The sequence below is a fragment of the Sprattus sprattus genome, assembly GCF_963457725.1.
Source record: "Sprattus sprattus genome assembly, chromosome: 1".
NCBI classification, from domain to species: domain Eukaryota; kingdom Metazoa; phylum Chordata; class Actinopteri; order Clupeiformes; family Clupeidae; genus Sprattus; species Sprattus sprattus.
This window is the reverse complement of record NC_137920.1, coordinates 41350062-41375325: the sequence shown is the minus strand read 5'-3', so window position 1 is coordinate 41375325 and position 25264 is coordinate 41350062. Positions and strand designations below refer to the sequence as shown.

Sequence of the window (25264 nt, the reverse complement as noted above, 5' to 3'; positions counted from 1 at the left end):
GTTTTGACAGCCAAATAACCGTTTCTTGGCCAGGAAAACTGGTTCCAGAGTGGCACCAACACTTTGCTGGTCTACAACCAAGAACCCCTTCTTTGTTGTGCTACACATTGGGTTGAGACTGTTGGGTCATTCTGGGTTGTTTTCTGTAACCCAGCAGAAAGGTAAAGGGTTGAGGACAGTGTACCCCTTCTCCTAGACCAGATGTGACATATCTACCCAGCTACTGGGTTACTTAGACTCAGTGGCTATGTTATTTGAACTAGCAATGACTTAACAAAAATATCATCTTAATGTAAAGCCTATTTTTAAAGTGTCATATTAGTTGATGTCACGCTTTGTTGAATTTTTGTTTTCATGCTGCCATATTGTGTGGATCCTGCCTAATTTCTGTTGGTGAGTTGGAGACTTTTTGATTTTCTGTCGTGCTTCTGAAAAAGGTAGCAGGCACAGGTAAACAGAGTGTGTACTTCACAAGATGGCACCCCGTCCCAACGTGTGATTTCACAATCTCTATACAATTATCTAGCAATTCCTGACTAATGTGAATAGTGATGTATGCATGTTTATTTTGTGTTTGATTGACAGATCTAACATCCCCCAAAATGGATGAAAAACAACAGTGGAAAACTTTTAGTTTGTAAAAACGAAGCACTGGGCTTTAATATGAGCCAGCATACCGGTTGAAGTAGCTGGCAACCCCAGTGATGGTATTGTCTAATAGTTACCCAGTGGCTGGGCTAAAAATAACTATGTTAATCCAACCGATGGGCTAGGTTGACCCAGCATTGGGTTGGTCCTAATTACCAATCAGATGGGCTAAACAAGGAACCCATTTTGCTGGATTAGGATAAACCAACTTGAATTATGTCCAATAGCACTTGGGTTAATAACAATTGGGTTTGGGTTGTTTTCAACCAGCATTTTTAAGAGTGTAGCGATGTTGGGAAAGCAGAGATGTTTACAGATGTATAGTTATTTAATGATGTGGTTCTCTAACCTGTGGAAAAGCAAGGCCCAGAATAGAACCTAGTTGCATTTGTGGAAAGACTTGTTAAAGGCGCAGTCCTCGATTCTAGCAATTGTTGATATTTAAGATCAACAGCCAATCAAAGTATCCACGGCAAACGTAAATCCTGTGGCCAGCTTGTAGCCCTTGCAGACCTTGATCACTAAGCCAGGCATGTAATGTCATCGGATGTAAAAGTTGAGAATGAGAACGCCAAGTATGAATTATAACAGCAGGGGAAATATATTTGAATGTTCTTTTGCACTATGAAAGTGGCATTAAACAGATGAAACATATGCTTAAAACTCGATTTTTATGAGATACGCTACAACAAATTCTCTGTTGATTTCTTTAGTGGAGGAGATCAAGAGATTGGATGATGAAAGCTACAGTGGGCAGATGAGAGAATTTTGCCAGAGAAAAAGGACCCTACACTTTAATTTTGAACCACAATGAATCGCCTCACAGACACTGTTCTCAGAAATATACAGTATATATTTGTCCAGTATATTTAACTTTGAGGAACGCTAAGTAAAATTGTATTCTTCTTATTATTATTATTTAAATAAAAAATGTTTATGACCTTAACCATGTACAATAGCTGGAATGGAGAATTGATATTAGAATTCTTCTCATGTCTAGGTATCAAACCTAATGGGATTTGCACCTTTGGTTTTATGTGATACCCTGCAACAGCATCAAGGAAAAAACATTTGCGACCACAAAATTCTTTGGACTAACGGGCAGAAAATGTGCATGTTAACGATTTAACTGCACAAGGAAGATGCAGTGAAGAAAAACATTATTCCTTAGTATAATAGTATGTGCAGTATCAGCATCAGGAATCAGGAATACATGTACTGTGCTTATCCAAATGACTTGAACGTTTTAGAAAGTGTTGAATTAAGAGGGCATTTAAATAATAAAATAATTTAAAAAAAGTTAAAATTCATACCATAAATAAAAAATGGAAATTAGGTGGTGGAATCCAGACCTGGATCAAACACGTTTAAATACCTTTTGACACTGAATATCAAACATGTGTGATGAAAAGCATTCTAAATCTTTGTCATTTTTGCAACTCTTTTGTTTTAAACATGTGCAAACCAGGTGTGGACTGCTATGTGTGGATACGTAATGGTTCTGTAGCTGGGCCATCTTGACCTTATTCTCTAAAGTGCTGTCTGGGCACAGCTTATGCTCTTACCGGTCTGTGAGGTCCTGTTGAGTCCGACTCCCTGTGGCGTGGCAATGAGTGGCATGGGGACTGCGCCAGGCTCTCCGAGGTGGAGGGACCAGCCCGTAGCCCACTGCAGCGCCTCGACACCTCCTCCTCAGTCACAGGCAGCATGGCCCGGGCCCCCCCGCCTCCTGCTCCTCCTGACCAGTTGGTCTTGGGTCGCACCGTCTGATCGCCCGCTCCCAGTGCTCCCCTCAGCCTCCTCCGCTCCTCCTGCTCCTCCAGAGGCCGCAGCTCCTCGGGGTCAGAGGTGGTGCCAGACGTGGTGGGCTGGAAGTCCCTCAGCTCAGTCTCTTTGTCAATGATCACCCACTCCTTGCTGTCAAAGTCCTCCTCCTCGGCCAGCGGCACAGAGCCAATGAAGGCGTTACTGTGCGCCTCCTGGTCCATTGATGCAGACGCCTCCTGCCGGCCACTGGCCAGTGGATTGCCACGGATACCGTCTAGCGAGAGCATCTGTGCCGGCTGGGAGGAGTAGACGTGTCGTGAAGGCGACCCAAGGATGTCCATGCGTGACCTTGACATCCATTCACAAAACACACACACACAAACACTTGCCTCAGTTTTTATTCGCGGTGCTGTTGAAGGCACTCTGACATGTCCTGCTTACATTACAGTATGACTAACAGTATTATAGGACCACTGTATTCAAGGCTGTCACTGTGGTATAATATTCAAAATAGTGCACTTAAAGAAATGACGCAAAACAAGAAAGATAATACTCTGGCATGGAAGGATACACCCCTAACCGTCATGTCCTGCGCCCAGTATAACAGCATAATTTAATGGAATCATGTAACTGCCGACCAACAGAAAAATGGAAAAAGTGATCAAGAAATAAAGATATTAATAAGATAAAAAGATATTTAAATTAGATATTTAGATATACCTGCTATAATAGAAAAGAGATATTATAGGGCTGTAATTAAATAAAGTAAACCTGCTCAAAAGAGGCCTATTTGGATGGCAAGAAATAAAAAGGTAAACAAAACAAAATGCGGAACTAAACTGGGGCTTGAACTACTAGTGCTTGAACTACTGGGGCTTGAACTACTGGTGCTTGAACTACTGGTGCTTGAACTACTGGTGCTTGAACTACTGGTGCTTGACCTACTCGGGCTTGAACTACTGGTGCTTAAACTACTGGTGCTTGAACTACTGGTGCTTGAACTACTGGTGCTCGGACTACTGGGGCTTGAACTACTGGGGCTTGACCTACTGCATTCATTGCTTTTGGAAGTAATCTCTCTGCGCTCGGACACGCTAACTGGATTACACCTACTTATAAGAGACAGACTTATTTCACCTCAAAACAATACAGTGTGCTCTTCTTCCCAGGTGTCAAAGGTACCTCTGAATACATAATCAGTCTCTCCTTGCACATCTCCTCCCATGGTGTTGCCTGATACTCCCACTCTCCCCTCAAGCCTCCTATGATGCTGACGTGTTAGTGTGCCTAGGCAAGCACTCATGGGCTGATGTACTATGTATATCTGCTTCCCTTTTTGCTGTCTATAAATAATGCACTAGCGACAGTCACTGTCAAGAGGTCACCTGGAAGTCTTTCCAGCCTCGTTAGAGTCTGTGAGAGGGCAATAACTATTCATCCAGAGCACTATACTGATTATATCATAGCCATCAAATCTGAAAACACAAGACATATTCTAGATTAAAGATTTAACAATTTGCCTATGTCTGTGACTCTGTTCGAAGGTCACCCACCCCCGTCCATAACCGTCTCTCCCTTCTGCAGCAGAGAGGCGGTCCGACTCTGGGCTGTTGATCCGGCGGTACCTCAGTGAGCGCACCTGACCGCTGGGGGACTCAGGACATCCCCCACGAGTCCCGTCCTCCTCCGGCCCACCCTGAGGAGGGGAAACATGGACAGATGAACGCCAGTGTCGCGCACACTACCTCGTTGTGTATTCCTCTCTCAGAACAGTCTGTTTCATCCTAACCAGTCTTACTCATTAGAGTGATCATTAGAACCTGAACTGCTCTTTTTGTGACTGAAGCTTTGAGAATACCAGGAGTTACTGCTACACAATGTCTCCATGATTTTAACTTGAAACTAGGCATGCATGACGTTAATCAGTTCGGATGAAGGACTGCCAACTTCAGCTTACTCTTTCGAAAACAGAGCTGTTGGTATTCTCAACCAATCGCTCTTTTCAAAATAACATTTTCAAATTGTCTCTATTTCATTGGCCCAAACTAAAGCTGCAGGACACTTCAGCCTGAAGCTCATGTCACTTAAGTCGCTATAATATTTGGCTCTCAAGAGAGAGGGAAGAAGGGACATTACCATGTATGCAGCACATATACACCCAAGCATACATACAACAGTACCAGGGGTAAATATGTGCTAGAGTGAGTAGCAAGCATTTAAATATTTTCCAGTCATCAGGAAATTTGGTATTCTTATTTATAGAGTTTTGTGTAGAGGCCATGTATGAAAGGCTTCTAAAAGGCTATTATGGGCATGGAGAAGGATGGGAGCTCTAGCTGAGGATCATTCCTGCCTTTCTATCAAAGCCCCCTCTGCTCCTTCCATCTATGTCACCATCTCTAACTGCACATAGAATTGAGATCCATCCATAGCATCCATTTCATCCATAGCATACATGAGGTGCCCCACTCTTAGACAACGTTTTCCATCCAAAAACAGGATGTACTGTAAAAACATGTAAAAAGACTGCTCACCTTGCCGAGGTTTATCCTGAGTTTATTGCGGTTGAAGTCGGTATCCTCCCAGTCACACTCTGTGGCTGTCTGCCGTGAGGGCATGACTGGAGGGGCGTTCTCCTGGTCACTCAGGTGCTCGTCCTGCAGAACATCGTCTGTGTTTTCACGCATCTCACTCGGACCCGGGGTCATGTTCACCACCCTGGGGCAGACACAGCAGAAATGATAGGGTTGGTACGACTGTTTAGGGTCGTGAATAACAGAAATGATAGGGTTGGTAGGACTGTTTATGGTCGTGGATAACAGAAATAATAGGGTTGGTAGGACTGTTTATGGTCGTGGATAACAGAAATAATAGGGTTGGTAGGACTGTTTATGGTCGTGAATAACAGAAATGATAGGGTTGGTACGACTGTTTAGGGTCTGGAATAACAGAAATGATAGGGTTGGTACGACTCTTTAGGGTCTGGAATAACAGAAATGATAGGGTTGGTACGACTCTTTAGGGTCTGGAATAACAGAAATGATAGGGTTGGTGCGACTGTTTAGGGTCTGGAATAACAGAAATGATAGGGTTGGTGCGACTGTTTAGGGTCTGGAATAACAGAAATGATAGGGTTGGTGCGACTGTTAAGGGTCTGGAATAACAGAAATGATAGGGTTGGTGTGACTGTTTAGGGTCTGGAATAACAGAAATGACAGGGTTGGTACGTCTGTTTAAGGCTTGGAATAAAACTTCCAGGGTCTTGAATAAAACATTTTGAGTAATGCACAGTGCTTAACTTACAGCAACACACCATACATCACAGTTAAGCTGACGCTTTAGCGCTGATGGACGGTTATTCACTAGGTGTACAATGGATTCAAGGATATTCATCAATGCAGTGCATATTGGGGAGGCATTGTTCATGGGTTATTATAATGTACTTGATTTCAAACATACACCTTCAATCTTAAGGCAAAACAAAGCTTCATTCATTTGAAATAGCCTAGCTTTCATCCAACTAGTAGGCAAGAAAAATAGATGTCATTCAGCAATTTCTGCTCCTCCATTTGTAGGGCATGGTTAATTAAGCAGGTTCTCAGAGTTAAGGAGCTAACAGTAACCTGAAATGTTACCGCAAATTGTATTAGTGTATTAGTATTAACAAATACACCACTGCATACAGTCATTTTGCATAATACCACACTCGAGCAAAGACTACTCTCGTCCACAAACAATGACAAAGAATCATCAGCCCTTCATATTGTTTCACTGTACATCACAAGGATAGAAATATAAGTGAAAGTGAAAATAACTTGATGGCAGAGGTGGTGTAGACACACCCACTCTGAATTCCACCTCTGCATTTGATCAATCCAGGGTAGTGACACACACAGCACCCAGTGAACACACACCGTGAGGTTATCGACACTAACCCGGAGCAATGAGCTGCCTTTGGCGGCGCCCGGGGAGCAGTGATCGGGGTAAGGTGCCTTGCTCATCATAAGAATAGAAATATATAGGGGTGGGAATCTCTTGGCACCTCACGATTCGATTCGAAATCGATTCAGAGGTCAACGATTCGATTTAAAATCGATTATCGATTTAAAATCGATTTTGTAATTTAATTTTTTTTTTTTTTTTTTTTTTTTTTTTTTTTTTAACACATCCATTTTATGTTGAAATGCAAGCTGCATCGACTATTGCATTGCTCATCGAAAGTCAAAATTGTGACCATTAAAAGCTTTTACTCTAATAAAGCAAATAGCGAAGGTAATTCATCTGTTGATTTTCTTCAATTTAGACTCTGAGTTGCAAACTCAAATGATTCAATAGTCAAAATGCATCGATAATCGTTTTATCGGTTTCGAATTGATATTCGATAATCAATCGATAATTGCATTTCAACATGAAATGGATGTGTAAAAAAAACGATTATCAATTTTAAACCGATAAAACGATTATCAATCCATTTCGACTTTTAAAACATTTGAGTTTGCTACTTAGAGTCTTTACTACACTTCCTACTTTGTGTTTGATAATTAAAGAAAATCAACAGATGAATTACCTTCTCTATTTTTTATGAGAGAAAAAGCTTTTCCTTGTCACAATTTTGACTTTCTATGAACAATCCAATAATCGATGCAGCTTGCATTTCAACATAAAATGGATGTGTAAAAAAAAAAGAATTTTTTTAAATTACAAAATCGATTATGAACTTTTCTGAATCGAGACAGAATCGTTTTAGAGAGAATCGATTAAAATCGAATAATCGATTTTTTCCCCCACCCCTAGAAATATACTTCTACAACTCATCACAAGAATAGAAATATACTTCTATGACTTTGTTACGGCATACTTCGGCATACTACTACCCACAAGGTAAACAGTGATGTATTAACGGATTGAAGGAGACGGACAGTTACAAAAGGCCACAGAAAGTGCGCGGAGAGGGTTTGCCACGACGGAGAGGGCTCTCGTAAACGGACAACCATAAATTGGGCATTAGACTCACCCGATCATGGCTGCAGTCTGCCGCGTGTTGTGCTGTGGTGCTGTGGACGTGCTGTTTGTGGACTGTAGGGTATCAGTGCCCCCTTTCTCCCAGTCATACGGCTCATTCTCAGTGACAATCCTGTCTTTCATGCTGTTGTCAAACACTGACATCAGGAGCTGTGAAAAACATTAAAGAAATATACATTTATATAGTAAAAAAAAAATCCACTCTCAAATGGACTGATGTAAATTTCTTAAAAGTGAAGTTAGCCTACCTGATAGTCTGGCTTAGTGGAGTAGTCAAGACCTAAGACGTGCTCTAAGAAGACGGTGAACTCAGAAGGCATGTGCTTCAGCAGCATCCGGTGATCATAGCGATCCTTTATCTGTCCAACTTGTTCCTGTGACCAGTAGAGACAAAAAGAAGTCTTTAAATGTACTTAAATGTTTAATCAGCAAGTACATGTCTAGCAAAGTATAGTTTTGTGTGCTAAAAAAAAAATATTACAAATGTAGTAATTAAATGAATATTTAGTGTATTACGATAAAGTATACTACCCCACATATACGTATTATGAAGTGTTTTATTAGTGCAGTTCTTTACATTAGTTGGCTTTGAATGCTTTAAATATAGCCTACATTCAATGTTAGTGGATTTTCATGGTAACTGTAGCATATTTGTCATGTAATCTGTTTTCACTGGAATGTTCATAAACATGAACAATGTAAAGATATATTTGATACATGTTGCAAAATTACCTCATTGATGGCTAGCTAGCAGTAAAACTCAACATTAGCGAGCTAGTTAGCTAGCATTGGATATTTTTTAATAACTGTAGGCAATCATGCAAAGTAATAGCTCTGTTTTCTGGCAGTTATCACCATGTAGTTATCTTTCAAAGAGGCAATACCAGCTAGCTTCATTTTATTTTGAAAACTTTTACAGAGTGCAGAACTGAAGAGAATTCATGGGAGATACGTATGTGTTCCTAGCAGGGTAATTTATTACCCAGGCTGTCAACTGCTTTGTGATCTGAAGCACTGAACTAAAGCCAAAATAATTCCTTTCAATTGTTCTGATGGCATGAAAACTTTCTGTTCAACAGATTTCAATGCAAACTTGTTAACGCTCATCACTAATCACAGCAGGAAAAAAATCTACTGGTGCACATTACTGTACAGTACCTTGTCCTTGATTTTTCTCCATGGTAACTGCCCAACTGCGAACTCCACCAACATGTAAAATAAAGAAAATAGATCATCGTGGCGACCCATTTCCTGAAAAAAAGAAAGATAAAACAAACACACACAGTAAGTGTTAAAGTGTATATCCTATTTGTAGTGCCCAGGTGCATGACAACATGCTGAGACCACACATTTACAGTCTACTCTACATATGGAGTCCATTAGACAACAGTTCATACCCTACTAACTGGAACAATGGAATGGCAGACATTTCAAAAGAAGATTAAGTTATTTAAAATGTTCTGTTTAGTTAAATGAATGTAAGTTTAATACATACAAAGTGATACAGCATTTTCCTGAAGCAAATACATACAGAGCCTAAATCTGCTCTACTGAAAAGCATGGTTATCATAGCTTCACTTTTCCAATGGCAATACATACAGAGCCTATAGATAACTGACTTTGTTTTGACATGCTCTACTAGTCAAAAATTGAAATACATAAATGGCGGAGAGATGTGTGTGTGTGTGTGTGTGTGTGTGTAAAACAAATGGACCCCCAGGCTTGTGAAGGACAGCTTTCTCCAGCAGTAGCAATGCTTACATGTGTAATCCCATATCCCAACGTGTACTGGTTGAATATGCGACAGTGACACTTAGCATATAATATGTATTAGTAATAAGTATATACTATAATAATACATATGTAAATATCTCATTGAAATACTTACTTTGTTTTTATGTGCATTGACTGAAGCATATCGTACAGTTCCTCTGAACCCTGCAACTGTCCTTGGCTAGAAGGGGATTAAACAAAAGAATATGAGTTACAACGGATCAGAACATTTCTTTTCAAGTGTTGCATTACACAGAAAATATGCCTACATATATTCACTTCATGGCATTTAACAAAACAAAACAAACTAAAAAAACATGGGGAAAAAAGGGGGAGAAAGTCAAAGTGAATGTCAGGGGTCTCTCTGTTCATGTTCATGGTATCCCATTTGCGTCAGTAAGGTGCAGTTCAGTGGTGTCAATCTAGTACTTTGTCAAAAAAAGGGCAGTATACTTAAAATCATATTTGTTTCAAAATGTGTTGAGTGGAGTTAAATGTTTGTTTTTGTTACAATAAACACATAACTTAAATGTGCTGTCACGACAAATATTGTCTTAAAACATTCAAAACTAAAAATATGAATAGAATGTGGAGAAATAACCATTTTGATATAATGTCAAAATGTGTTTTGTTCCTGAGACATCAAGGCCTACTAAAGTTATCATGCGAGAAGAGAGGATAGTCAGTTAGTGTAGCACAAACAGCAAGTATGTATTTTAAAAGATATGAATCAAACTAATGTTCTGCATCTGATTTTACTCTAAATACAATAAAATAGAATATGTTATATACATAATTGCTCCAGATGTGTTTCTTTGTGTGCAGTATTTCAGTAGTAATATCAGTCCTGTGAAGGATGAGACCCCTGCTGTGTGAGACAGACGTGAAGGCTGGCGGTGGGCACTCACACACAACAGAGGTGGGGGGGTCAGAGATCTGATGAAGAAACGGGATCATACATGCACTTCAAATCAAAATCCAAAAGGAACTGCAACACAACACAAAACAGGGTCAAACTGAAAAAAGGCAGTCAACCCTCATGGAGATGAGCAAAACATATCAGTAATGCTAGCTAACAGATTCATTTCAACATTGAGACTGAAGAAATAAATATTTAGCCAAATAAAAGTGAAATAAACTGAAATACACAGAACAGAAATTCGTATTTAGCCAAATAAAGTGAAGAAATATTCCACTGCTGGAGAACAACAGTCGTTGGGTTATTTTTATCTGCAAGCCAATTTATTTATCTACCGCTTCCACAGTCTGGAACTAGCTCATCTAACAGGGCGTCAAAGGTTGAGATGGCTGCTGACAAGCAGCCAGACTTAAGATAAAGATGGTTCAGATTGGTAGGTCACGATAGAATAGCTGCTAGAAATTGGACGATTAACAAAGAACAGATACTGTGCAAAAAAAGAAAGAGAGAAAATTAATAGTTTCTCTCAGGCAGGCCTGCAGGCAAAGGTTATCTTATGTATGCCGGCTCATTCAATATTAACACTGCTACATTCACTTAACAGCAGGGTTGAGTTGAAGAGACAATGTATGACAGGATTAGGAGAGATCGACAGAAATGCAACTAATTTACATAGAAAAACTACACGAGTGATTGATTGAAGATGAAAATGAACATACATAAAACACAAACACAGAAACAAAAAAGATTGAATGTTTGGGATAACATTAGCTGGTGGATGTTCCACATCATTTGTATGCTGTGCTGTGGTGTGGTAACACAGGCAGAGCCCAGTGATATGCAGAGAAGAGCAAACCTCTGTAGATCTTTAATCAGGCACAGCAGGAAGGACAGCGAGGGGGAGGCATGGAGTTCTACATGTCTGATCTATAAACAAATATCCTAATAGATTCTAATCAGACAGACTTGAAATGTTTACCAGAAGCATATTGCAGAAAATAAATGGTCGAGAGATGCTGGCATCCATTTTCTTAATATGCATATAGGAAATTTGGATAGGCCTACCCAAATGAGACCCTTTGAAGGTGAATACACCCTGAAACTATAATAATAGATAGCGTTTGCCTTGATGGACTGGACTTTGTTTGGCCCCTTTGCTGAGAAATGGAAAGTAAAATATGTTTACCAACTACTTGATCATGTGACCGTCACATCTTTACCAACTACTTGATCATGTGACCCTCACATCTTTACCAACTACTTGACCATTTCAATAATATTATCTTTACCAACTACTTGATCATTTCAATAAGATTTGTTCTGCTGCTCTTGACAAAGTCGCCGCTATTGAGTCCAAGTCAAAACATTCATACAAACAGCTTGGGTTAATGATGACTTGCACTCTCTCAAGTGGAGTGGAGTTAAATATTAATGTCTACAAGAGCAAAAGCAGGAAGAATCTAATGTGCTAATCAATAGAACTCACATTATTCATCAAATACAAGTGAGAGCTTCTTGGATCCTCCTCGTTCTACCTTGACTGCATCATCTGCAGCTGATTGTGAACGGTTTTTATCCTTTTTTATGACAGGTAAAAATGATCAGATCTAGGATTACTGTGGATGTCCCGAACCCAATACCTCCAGAAGTTCAGTCAATTCAAGCCAGTCACATTAGACACCCTTTCCAACATCATCTCACATACAAACTTCTACCTGCCATTTAGATGCTATATCTATTAGACTAAAATAGGTTATGGGTACAACTGGTCCCTCTGTCCTGTTAGTACTTAACAGCGTGTCTCATCTGGTAACATCCCAGTAAAGCTGACGTCTGCCACTATAGAACTACATCCTGAAAAACATCCATCCTTGACCCTCATGTTCTTAACAATCACAGACCCAAAACTACTTCAGAAAGTTGCACTACAGCAGCTGTCAGATTTTTTACAGGACAATAATATTCAAGACTTTTCAGTCTGGTTTCCATAAAAAGCACAGTACAGAAGCAGTCCTGTTGAAGGTAACCAATGACCTATTGCTGGCTGCAGACTCAGGAGATTGAGTGACCTCAGTGCTGCTTTTGACACTGTGGATCATGACATTAAAATTAAGGGTAGTCATCTTTGAAATGTCCTCATTTCCTATTTGTCCAATACAGTCCTCTGTCATAATTGGAGATTTCATGTCTACCACTTGTCCTGTGGTTTGTGGTGTACCTCAAGGGTCAATCTTGGGTCCTGTTTTATTATCCTTATACCTATAACTATTGACCACACTTCCATAATTATGGTATCTCTTTTCACTGCTATGCTGATGACCCACAGCTGTATGTCTCAGCTAAATCAGATGATCTGGTTAAGATCAATGTACTGCATTACTCTCTAGCAGAAGTGAAGGACTGGATGTCAAACAATTTCCTGCAGTTAAACTCAGATAAAACACAAGTCCTCTACAGCGGCTCAGAAAGAAACTTGCATCCTCACTTCTGTCCCTCTCAGCATTTGTCAATCCCACAGTAAAACATCTTGGAGCAGGGACGGACTGGCCGTCGGGCATACCGGGCGTTTGCCCGGTGGGCCGACGTGCAATATGGGCCGACAGTCCCAATTTAAAAAAAAAATTAAAAAATTAAAAAAAATTTTTTTTTTTTTTTTCCATATAATGGTCTAACCGGCTGGCCCACGAAAGTAGTTCATCAGCGGCCCTATTGACACTGGGCTGGCCCAATCACATCCCCTGGGCTGACCCAACACCAACCCCTTTCGATTTGGACCTGCCTATATAATGCATTAGGACGGTAAACAATCTCAAATTTTTTATTTTTTTTCCCCATATAATGGTCTAACCGGCTGGCCCACGAAAGTAGTTCATCAGCGGCCCTATTGACACTGGGCTGGCCCAATCACATCCCCTGGGCTGACCCAACACCAACCCCTTTCGATTTGGACCTGCCTACATAATGCATTAGGACGGTAAACAATCTCAAATTTTTTATTTTTTTTCCCCATATAATGGTCTAACCGGCTGGCCCACGAAAGTAGTTCATCAGCGGCCCTATTGACACTGGGCTGGCCCAATCACATCCCCTGGGCTGACCCAACACCAACCCCTTTCTATTTGGACCTGCCTACATAATGCATTAGGACGGTAAACAAACTCAGCCTGGCCCATGGCTTGACAGGTGCACGCTAGTCTGCGGCCCATTGGCTGTCTTCTTTAGTGACTAGGGGCTCGTCCAATCATATCACCAAACACCTTCTACCTTTAGCTTGGTCGGTGCACAGAAACGCACGTTTCGTTAGAATCCTCCAGTCCAAAATGGAGAGAAAGCGAAAAGGGGGTGCAGAGAAACCGCGAGATAAGAAGAGGCTTGCTTTTCAAGCCAACGCTGCCAAATGTGCCAAAATATCAGAAATGTTTGCCACGGCAGGGCCATCATCAGCTCCCGTGGATGACAGCCAGGGAGATACGATACAACGACCTACGGTAAGCTTACTGATCATGAATTAAAACGTCTCTAAAATATGTTTGACTTAGGACCTATGTTCTATGGCCAAGTTCGTTTGCATTGTAAATACAAGACAAGTCTGGCTGCTGCTGCTGGCTACATTGACAGAAACTGTTATTGACATAAGGACAGTTAACACACATAGAAGAAACGTGCCTAAACGCCAGACGTCTTTCAATCCAGAGTGGGCAAAAGAACACGACTTTATATCAAAAAGCAGTCGAGACTCCTTGCATGGCTTCTGCATTTTCTGTTGCTGTGACATTGACATAAGTAGTCAAGGTAAACGCGCACAAACTTTCCTCCTCTTTCTCGTGCCAGCTGCTAATACGAGTGGACATGCTTTCACTGTATCATGCTAGCATACAATTAACGTTGTGTTGCCGTGTGCGTTACCGACAATGTAAGTGTAATTCATGTATCTGCTAGCTTTACTTTCTTTGTATTAATGTTTACAAGCACTAGCTGCTATAACTAGTAATTTATCGCAGACTTGTTCTAGCCTGTATACGACGCTAATACGGAGATCCATTTGTTTTGATATTGCTGGTAGCTTAGAGTTCAGACTGCCAGGCCATTTGTGGTCTTAGAGTGCCACCTTGTGGTATAGTAATGTGACAGCATTGCAATTACAGTGTTGCTGATACACTGATGTGCATAATAGTGAATTATATATTATACATTATTCATAACTGATAGGTTATTGTGTATTTTGTTCAGATATTTATATATTTACGTAAATTAGTACGGATTGCGAGTTATGTATATTTATGTTATATTCTGTATTTCTTTATTCTATAGAAACCACACAAACACTTACAAATACTTCTTTTAATGTATGATTATTCCACTGCAAACACTTAATGCACTTGATCAACCCGCTGGAGGTTAAACACAAATAAACCTGTTTCTACTACACAAAGTTGTATTGTAGAGGGGAGCACGCCAGAGTCCTATGTAATTATTCACAGCACCACGAAATTCCGTGATTCCGGAATTCCGTATTCCGAAATTCCGCATAGTGTCCTCCTTTTTGGTGTTATTTGGTGTTATGGATATGGTCACCCTAATAATAACAGTGAGTGTAACTGAAACTAGGTAACAAGGTACAAAATTCAAGTAACAACTTTAACAAAAAGTAACAACTTTCTACACAACTTTAAAGTGTATGATGTATATTGTATTGTATTGAATTTAGATTAATTAAGACCACCACCTTAACACACAAACTCTTGTTGAACTCATAAAGTAGTAGGTTCAGTGACGTGCGGTGAGACACCTGTATTCTGTAGCATCTGCGAGCCCGTGAATCAATGTTTCGTTGGAATCATGATGTAACGTTGTTGTAGCGGGAATACAGCAATGCTATTTTCTAATTGGCAGGGCATATGTATGATTCTAGACTTTGCTAAGCACTGAAGCGACTGAAACTGTGAATTTTGTCACATTCAGAGAAGTTAACAGGTAAAACGGGAGAAAAATAGGGCGTCTTTAGGCCGTCCTGCCCAAAAGTAGGGCGTCCCATTTCTTCTTAATTTTTAGAAGACTATAGGGCAGATGCCCTGCTAGCTAAAAGCCTGGTTGGTGTAGACATTCGAGAGACCAAAAAGACTGAAAAGGTGTGTTATCGAATTTAGTGGGCCGGTCTGGTTCAAAATGCCCGGGCCGATTTTTTGTCCCAGTCCGCCCCTGTCTTGGAGTTATTTTGGATAAGAATCTCAATTTCGAGCCCTCTCCATGAGCAGCGTTTGATAGACAGGTGTGTTCTCAGTGTTTTTTTTACTAGTTTTTTCACACAGTTGATCATGTGACCGTCACATCTTTACCAACTACTTGATCATTTCAATAATATTATCTTAACCAACTACTTGATCATTTCAATAAGATTTGTTCTGTTGCTCTTGCCAAAAAGTCGGCCCTATCGAGTCCAAGTCAAAACATTCGTATAAACAGCTTGGGTTAATGATGACTTGCAATCTCTCAAGTGGAGTGGGGTTGGAGGTCCACAAAGCTTCATGTTCATTATTGCCAACTTAAATATTAATGTCTACAAGAGCAAAAGCAGGAAGAATCTAATGTGCTAATCAATAGAACTCACAATATTCATCGAATACAAGTGACAGCTTCTTGGATCCTCCTCATTCAATCTTGACTGCATTATCTGCAGCAGATTGTGAACGTTTTTTATCCTTTTATGACAGGTAAAAATGATCAGGTCTAGGATTACGATGCCTAGAGCTACTGTGGATATCCCAAACCCAATACCTCCAGAAGTTCAGTCAATTCAAGTCAGTCACATTAAACACCCTTTCCAACATCATCTCACATACAAACTTCTACCTGCCATTGAGATGCTATATCTATTAGACTAAAATAGGTTATGGGTACAACTGGTCCCTCTGTCCTGTTAGTACTTAACAGCGTGTCTCATCTGGTAACATCCCAGTAAAGCTGACGTCTGCCACTATAGAACTACATCCTGAAAAACATCCATCCTTGACCCTCATGTTCTTAACAATCACAGACTATTTACTATGTTGTAACACTTACATGGAAGCTGGAAGGCTGGAAATACCAAACCATAAGTAATGGAGAGGAGGAGGATGTACAATGAGCAGACAGGAAAGGTCATGTGTGAGTGAGACGAGGTCATGTGTGGGTGGTACCAGGGAATTTCTTGGTATTTTCTGCAAAGTGGGTTAAATGTTCAGTTGTAAGTCAAAGCCACATGTGGGATGTGAGAAGAGTTTGGGGTGTCTGCCTTGAGGGGATCTCCACTGCTGGGAGAAGAGTTTGGGGTGTCTGCCTTGAGGGGATCTCCACTGCTGGGAGAAGAGTTTGGGGTGTCTGCCTTGAGGGGATCTCCACTGCTGGGAGAAGAGTTTGGGGTGTCTGCCTTGAGGGGATCTCCACTGCTGGGAGAAGAGTTTGGGGTGTCTGCCTTGAGGGGATCTCCACTGCTGGGAGAAGAGTTTGGGGTGTCTGCCTTGAGGGGATCTCCACTGCTGGGAGAAGAGTTTGGGGTGTCTGCCTTGAGGGGATCTCCACTGCTGGGAGAAGAGTTTGGGGTGTCTGCCTTGAGGGGATCTCCACTGCTGGGAGAAGAGTTTGGGGTGTCTGCCTTGAGGGGATCTCCACTGCTGGGAGAAGAGTTTGGGGTGTCTGCCTTGAGGGGATCTCCACTGCTGGGAGAAGAGTTTGGGGTGTCTGCCTTGAGGGGATCTCCACTGCTGGGAGAAGAGTTTGGGGTGTCTGCCTCGAGGGGACCTCCACGTAGGTGAGAGCTTAAGAGGAGTGTCTTTGGCAGGTAAGAGCAAAAGTAAGAGAGAACGATGGCAACTTGGGGTTTTGTCCACCAGGTCAAGGAGAGTAGTTCAGGTGACATCCAGTTATGCTACAGTGATGACATCAGTGATACAGAAAGTATTTGGAGGAGAGCTGCAACTGTTTACGTAAGTTCCTGATTAAATCACGCCATAAACAAATTCACATGGAGTTCCAGTTATACCTATGAATCTATTGGTATAAATGATATTGTCTCATCCTATAACTCATTTAAATATATCAGTATACCTTATAAAATCAATATAGCGCCTAGCCCTTCATCCACATAGAAATTGTCTGTAAATAAGACAAGGGAAAACACTATTGCCACATAGAAATACAGAGGATCAGAAAAGACATGATTGTATCCTGCTCAGACTCCTCTCACAGACAACTGACCAGTCACCGAGGTACCTCCTCACTACAACCTCTTTTCATGCCCTTGACTTTCATTTCTCAGCGGTAGGATCTATATCTGTGCATGTGGTGATAACACATCCATGTCATGATCAGAAGGTGACAAACTTTGATTCAGTAGATCCAAATAAAGGTGTCAGACACAAGTCCAGTCCACAGTGGCCAGTGGTATCTAGTGGTTTGGAGATATATAAAAGAATATAAAACCTTAAGGCTGACACTCAGATAAGCCATCTCTTCCCATGTTTGCAACTAAACCTGCAGTTGCCTGTATTCAATTCAAATCAATAAAAAAAATAGCCATGATAGCCAGGTCCACATGAAGTTATGCTCTACAGGTACACTATCAAGCTCAAGTTACACAGGAGATAATTTCTTGAACAAAATGTTAAAACAAAATATCTAACTTACTGGTCGAACCTCTCCGTTTGTGTTTGTGTACTGCCGTGCAAGCCCAAAGTCCAGCATATAACATTTTCTGACTGTTGAAGGCAATCTTCCCATGGCAAAATTTGACTGAAAAATGAGGGTAGTTAGTAAATGACCACAATTTATTTAACAGAACAGTGTTGAGTAAGCTAGTGTTTAATTAGTGCATGATACACCAATGCTAACGGCTGTCTAAATGACTAGCTGGCTCGAGCTGTGCCCACATCCTGTCTATGAAAGGAGGAGGTAGGACATACAGGCTTGATATCACGATGGAGGAAGCCCACGGAGTGAATGGCTTCTATAGACTCAAGAATCTGTTTTCCTAAGCGAAGGGTTGTGCTCATGGTGAACGTGCCACGAGGCTGGCTTCTCCTGAGGTCGGCCAGATTGCGTCCCTGGAAGAAAGACAGAAGCTTCAGCTTGGCACTGTACATGGAATGTGCTGACTATGAATCACACAATGACAGATGCCACTGTATTGATATATGGCAGACATGAAACATTAAGTTAAAAATACTTTATGTTACTTAAAAGTTTATAGTAGGGTTTATATCGCGTGTAATGTGTTACGTATGTTTGAAAATCCCTCACCTGAAGTTGCATAACAACATAGTTGAACTTATCATTTCTTCCACAGCCAATGAATTTACAGACATGATTTTTTCCTAAAAACATACAAAATGTAGGAATACCTCTTGATTTGTTCCATCAGTAAATCACTGCAGATGTTTTAAGAGACAAATTCACAGACATATTCTCCGTAAGGCAGCTGCAAGTTAGCCAGTCTACAGTGTGTTCCCCCCCCCCCCCCCCCCCCATGTTAACCAGGCCAGTGCATTTGGCACTAAAAATATTTATGTACGCTTTCAATTAATTTGTCTGTGATGGTCACGGTATCCTGTTAATTCAGTCTCCTTCTGAAATAGAATTATATTACAAGTACGGTAGGTCTTGTTTTGATTTTTGTAGGTAACTACTTTTTAAATTGTCCTAAAATTCATTTTGATGGCATAGGGTCACGTGAAGGACACATAAATACACAGGACATCCCCACTAGCCACCAAGTAGTTTTGTGATCTAGGTCCAAAACAATGTGAAAATGTAAGATCCTATTTTATAGCAGAATGTTGCTAAAAATATATCTATCTATGTATGTATCTATTTATATGTAGTTAGATATATATTACATATATGATAGTTAAAAAATGAAATGAAGCTTTATTCTGGAGGGGAAACTATTTCTACCTCCGTCATCCCTCGGAGAGCAGGGGACTGTCCTTCTTGAAGAGAGGGCCTATACAACACTACACACTGTTGGGAAGTTGTATGATTGCAGAATTGAACATGTTTCAAGGTGATGGGGATGCCTTTTTGTTATAAGTTACTTACTACATACTCAGTTTTTAGAGGTGTTTCTGATATTTGGTCTTCCCCTCGTAAATTGCAGGCAGAATGACTACCAGTATTGAAAGCGTGCAGGCTACTTTAGAAAACGTTTAATTATAATTAGTTATGCATTATGTGGCAGACAGACAGATCATTATTACAGCACACAATGTGATCCAACACTGATTAGCTAACCTTGAAGCTTCTTTAAAACCGCCACCTCCATCTTCAAGACTTGCTTGGGCTGCTGGGCTGACTCCACCTTCAGGGCCACATTCTCTCTGGTCAGCAGGTCCAGCGCCTCGTAGATCTCCCCAAACCCCCCTCCACCTATCTTCTTCAGCTGCAATGGAATGCAACAGAATGGTTCGTTCATAGTTCATCCACAAGAAAATCATACAAGAGACAGTGACACATAAGGCCATGCAATAAATGTGTTTTAAATACATACAATTTAAATACATACAATTTTTCTTTACACTTCAATTGCTGTTAACTCACTCGTGACATCACAAGGACACTATGATGGCTGAGAACAACCCACATAAGGAGAGAAGTTATCTGATTATGCAGCACTGCATGCCACCTACAGGACAATATGGCACACATATCAACTGCCTCCTTACAGTCAAACTTAAACATATTGATCTTTTAAATGAAGCCTTTTAGGTCACTTTGCATGTAACACTTAGGAAGGTAGTGGTGAGCAACATGGTATCAATGTCCTTCCCATTTACCATCAGGCCTCGTGTAACCGCATCAGTTTCCCTTTAAGAGCACTGAGAATCCTATGACGAGCCTATTACCACGGTCATGGACAGTCACATGGACCATTCCTGAAGATACCACATTTCAAGTCAGTGACTGTGATCATTACAAAAGAAAAACTGTCAAAATTATTAACAGAACTTTTCCACAATACAAAAGAATATTTTAAGCTCTTTGGGGCTCAAAGCTATAAATATTCATGTAAGAATGAATAAATCAATAAATATTCTGTCAGAAAAAAAGTCAGCTTTGCTTTAAAATATTCTTGACCTTTTAATTAATTCTTAACTTCAAACCATCATGCTGAAGATTACCACAGATAAGTCAATTTGACATGTCTATTTTCTTCGAAGACAACAGAAATAGCATGTACTTTTTAAGTAAACATGAACAGTATACCAGTGTAGTGTATACCAAATAATAATCCACAAAGGTTGTGTAACAAATGGTCACATTACTGCACATTCATATGGAGGATGGTGCTAGCAAGAGAACAGATCTTTAATGAAGCATTTCAAGTTTTGGTCTAAACTGGCAAGACAACAGGGTATACACTTGCTTTGCACCAACAGCAGTACAGGTGGAACTAATGAAAGTTACCTAGCTTGCCAATCTATGTGTTCTGTTGTATGCTGTTCTTACATTTCCATGGGTCTCCATCCTGGAGCTCAAAACTACATAGGCCAGAGCCTATGGGTGACTTGTGGGCATGACAGGTGCATAGAATATCCTCAAATGCATTCGATCAAGTACCTACCAGCAAAACATCCCTTAAAATGGCAACCACCAACATAAGATCACTCTAAATCTGCAACCGGTTTATTTTCAGAAAATGTATCACAATTTTCCTCAAATCCATACTCCACTAGTCGATCAATCTGCACATGGTTGAAGATGTTTGAAGTACACCCTAACAGTCTGTGGTATTAAATGACAATGTTAGACTACATGGGTTTTACAGTTTTGGTATTGTTTTGGTAGATAACTTGTTTAGGGACAAAACAATATAAGAACAGCTTTTAATACATCAGTGTAAACGCTAGCTAGCTAGCTAGCTTTAATCAGTGCCAACTGTGCTACTGTTGGCAAGCCTAAAGTCTGTTAGCTTGTTAGTTTTAGAAAAAAAGCTCCATGATGCCTCTTTTAACACTATCCATCCAGGAAACGAATGTGCCAAAAGCAAGGTTGCCGTGTCTAGTCAGCAGAAAAATAGCTGAATAACAAAACCTTTTTTTGTATGACAACCATGTGATCATTTGACCTTTTGGTCAATTTCAAAATGTCATACTGGGCTGTCTATTAGCCCAACAGAATACATGTGGGTAATGGAATTTGGTTTGAATGTGGGTTGGAAAAGAGTTTGTGTTTAAAAAGTTCTTAACCAATTAGCACTTCCCAATGCTGGTGAGCTCAAATAAGTTGAAAATAGCCCCGTCAGCAACTGATTTTATTGTAATCCACTACCAAAGGTTCGGTGAGTTGTCACTAGAGGTGCATTCTTGTAACAACCCATCTACACTAACTACTGATCAGTAGTAAGTGTTAGTTGAGAAGCTCCAGTGATTGTATAGCTCCAGTTCCAACAAGCCCAGCGAACAACCCAGCGAAGAGCACAACATGTGTCTCATTCCTCACCACTTTCCATCGATCCTTCACCATGCAGTTGGGAGGCAAGATGTCCACCTGCTCACTGGTGCCGTTCATATTGGCCTGGTCCTGGAGCTCCCTGGCTAGGCACTGCTGCCAGCCGGACAGAACCCGAGCAGCTCCGTACTTAAATGAGCCATTTATCTGCAAGAGGGACATAGAAAATACACAAACATATAGACAGGGCTTAGCTCTGTTAACCTATACGGTAGGCTACAATGGATATACATTGACTTAATAATAATGGTGATACACAGCTGGAATCACCCAAGAGCCACTGATCACAGGCACCAGATATGTTAACATAAGGATACCTGCTCACACTCACAGAATAGTTCAGTCCTACATATGTTCCCATATACAGGTAAACCACAGATGAAAATAATGTTATTGAAAAAATCTCTTTTGCGTTGCAAATTCTAAAATTGTATTTATCAGACCTTCACTATCCCTCCTAATAATCTCTATGAACTTGTGCATACAGGAGTCCAAAGCAGCATTTGAAGTCAATCTTAATATTTGCTTTTAAATCCTTAAGAGGTGAAGTTCAACACACGGGGCAATGAGAAGTGAAAGCAAGTCAGGACCCAAAACTAATACACATGCTAATTAGCATGCAATCCGATCATGTTCTGTTAGTTCCACATGCGCTGCTAAGCTTGGCCATTCGAGTCGATCCATAGACATGCTCGGGGAAGCGTTCAGTGCACCACATCCCTGTGGCTGTCCTCTCAAACATCTCAACTGAGAGTACAGTCAAATAATGCGCGTGTGTTGTCCTCGGAGCACGTCCGAACTGACAGACATACTTCAGCTGAGAGCACCATTGCCAACTCTGGGGTTTGAACTGCGAGACACTGTTGACAAGATTAAGACCACTGATGAAGGGTGGAGCAGAAGGCCAAATATGCCCAATCACGATGCAATGACACTATCAAACCCTTGATTAATTTTCCTAAAAATGTCAACCTTGCTCTTAATCCTCATGAGTTGGCAATACTATGGTGGAGAAAGACCAAGCAGTACAGACCATACATGTCTTGCTCCGCTCTGGGATGGGTATATGGGAAGTGCAAGCATTTACACTCTCTGCAGAGCATGAATATTCACTTTGATGTTCATCTGTAGTATTTACCATTACCGTTCGCCATTTCATACAAAGTCTTTAGTTCTTTTGTAAAATGTCCTGCCATGCAGGAGAATGGAATGAGGGACAGTCTTGACTAGTTTTCTTCTAGTGGGAAGTGGTTCAGACCTGCAGGCCTTGTGTGTAGAGATGCTGTCACAATCTCTCAAGACCTTGAGGTGATGTCTTGTGGTTTTCAGATGTCACAGAGGTGCATCTGGTGAATGTCTCCCTTTAAACTCAATCTAAAGTGGCTTTCTTCTGCCAAGACAGGGTGTGGTTACCATGGCAAAATTATGTCTCAGATAGAACCGCAAAATGCAGTGCATGAGCAAGACTGAATGAGAGAGTATTCTGTGTCAGCCACTGTGACACATCAAGGCTCCTAAACATGATTAATCTCATCTGTGCATTTCTTTTGAATGGAGTATGGGGTTTATCAGCAAGAAGCACGGGGGAGGGGGAGGGGGGTGCTTGCATACAGTTTTCCTGGCTTGATTAAGCAGAAGTTATGAAATTCGTTTGAATTCCAGGAAAGGGGGAAAAGCTGTGACAGCCATTTGACTTGTATAGGAGTGAATGTGCAGCCACATCTCCAAAAGAGGGGAGGCCAAGGAAGCTCCTCTCACCATATTCAAAAACCTCTTCAAAAACCTTACGTCTCTGAAAATTTTCCTGAACTTGGCCAATTTAGTCGATGCCAAAACCTTCTTTTGATAGCCTACAATCCAAGAAAATAAATATAAAAATAGACAAAATACAAAAACAGGATGATGTTACTATGCAGACACTTTTTTCATCCACAGACATTATTCAAGCATCACATTCCTACAAGGATATCACAAGTTAAATGGATTCAGTCAACAAACAAGCTCACTGCATCCAAAGGCTCAGGACTATTTGAGCCATTTATATGAATTCAGGTCTGGGGGTAGGATCTGTACAATTCAAAGCTCAATTCAAGGCTGAAATTTGTGTCTTGTGATGTTATGCTTCAATCCAGTTACATGGGAGAAGCTAACTTACTCATTTAACATACAGTTTGACATTGAGGCTACAACCAACCATCAATTCAATGAGGCCGAAGGTTAAGGTTCTGTAACTCCACTTGGAGACACACATATGCTCTATTAGTTGCTTTGTGGAGAAAAACAAGATGTCAGGCATGACATCACAAAACACAAACAATAATGAAGAGACCTGAAACTGTCCAGATTGATTTTGAATGCCAACCAAACGTCGAGCGTACATCTGCAATCTATAGAATACTGTAATGAAAGACATAAACCTTTAAATAAATAAAAAATCACTAATGCATCAAACTCAAAATCGACAGCCTGTATGCCTGAAAGAGAAGAAACAATCATTTCCCCAAGAGGGCAATGGTTTAATCGATCACAGCATCAACTTAACAAAAAGGCTTATTATTATCAGCATTCCTTGATAGGAACGTCAGAGATCTCCCAACCGGTACATTGCCCAAAGCGAACCGCCCCGCTTCGTTGTTTTTTCCACCCAGTTTACAAACTGATTTGCCTATTTCAAGAATAATGATGAGAGATGTGTAAATATAGCGAACTGAAGAAAAAAAAACCAGTAAAGAATGCCCATTAGGCTAGGTACTAAAAGATAAAGCACTGTTTACATGGCATCGGTCTCCACCCGAAATATAGGCCTATGCTGCCTCCCAACGTCTGGGACACGTAGAAAAGGATCATGAAAGACCTATGTTAATTTGACTCTTTACATTACCTGGCAAAGAGACAACGACAAGTCACCCGTCTCCGTCTCTTTGCAATCTTCATTTGGATCTTTGGTTGTACAAAACGCCGAGAAGCGTCCTCGAGAGCATCGCCTGGAGTCGACGGTGGAGACGCGCTGCGCCCTTCAAACGCGCTACTGTATCCTTTATTCACGTATCGTTTCACAGATCACTCCAGTTCTCTCTAGCTCAAACTGTCACCATGGTATGTTCGGTAAACTGCACTATCAAATTGCCTGAATTTTAACACGGCATGGTGTTTGAGACAAATTGCCAAATATATTCATGGAATGGCCAATAGGTTTGGCTCTAGAAGGATGTCACTGCCTGCACAAATGTAGGCTACTGCATGTACAATGTCAGGAAAATTATATTAACGCTACTCACAAATCAAACGGTTTCACTGCACAGGCAGCACATCATCAATACGCAGGCTAGTGTTTCCTCAGAAGATGTAGCCTCCACTGTAGCCTAACGAGCAGCAACGCTCATTATCTCTAACTTACAATTAAACGCGTCCTAGAGACGCGAACCGTTAAACAGTAGGCTAATCATTCCCCTCTCACTCCGTTGGCGAGCGAATATTAACCGTGGGCTGGAAGGCATCCCTTCATACAAATATATCGCTAGATTATTGTTACACTAAACGTGTTTGAAATAACGTTGGCCTATCTCAACATTCTCACTGCACTGTTTTTGTCCGCAGTGCAGTGCAAGCGTACCTCCGATCACAAACACCTACCGCGCGCATTGAACGACAGGT

The 25264-nt window shown here is 40.8% G+C and overlaps 1 protein-coding gene across 1 annotated transcript in view; it reads right to left on the bottom strand.

Annotated features, from left to right (window-relative positions):
- ttbk1a (tau tubulin kinase 1a) overlaps positions 1-21754 on the bottom strand; it is a gene marked incomplete at its 3' end in the record, with an annotated part of 31385 nt that extends 9631 nt beyond the window's left edge. Inside the window, exons 1-12 of the mRNA XM_080844315.1 lie at positions 21602-21754; positions 19394-19541; positions 18404-18477; positions 18067-18207; positions 17792-17896; positions 9326-9391; positions 8596-8688; positions 7686-7811; positions 7430-7587; positions 4950-5133; positions 3969-4102; positions 2214-2763 (exon numbers count right to left, since the gene is read on the bottom strand). Of these exons, the coding sequence (XP_080700441.1) occupies positions 2214-2763; positions 3969-4102; positions 4950-5133; positions 7430-7587; positions 7686-7811; positions 8596-8688; positions 9326-9391; positions 17792-17896; positions 18067-18207; positions 18404-18477; positions 19394-19541; positions 21602-21670 (1848 nt within the window). The 5' untranslated portion in view covers positions 21671-21754. The remainder of the gene's footprint in view (positions 1-2213; positions 2764-3968; positions 4103-4949; positions 5134-7429; positions 7588-7685; positions 7812-8595; positions 8689-9325; positions 9392-17791; positions 17897-18066; positions 18208-18403; positions 18478-19393; positions 19542-21601) is intronic.
- Between the last annotated feature and the right edge of the window lie 3510 nt (positions 21755-25264).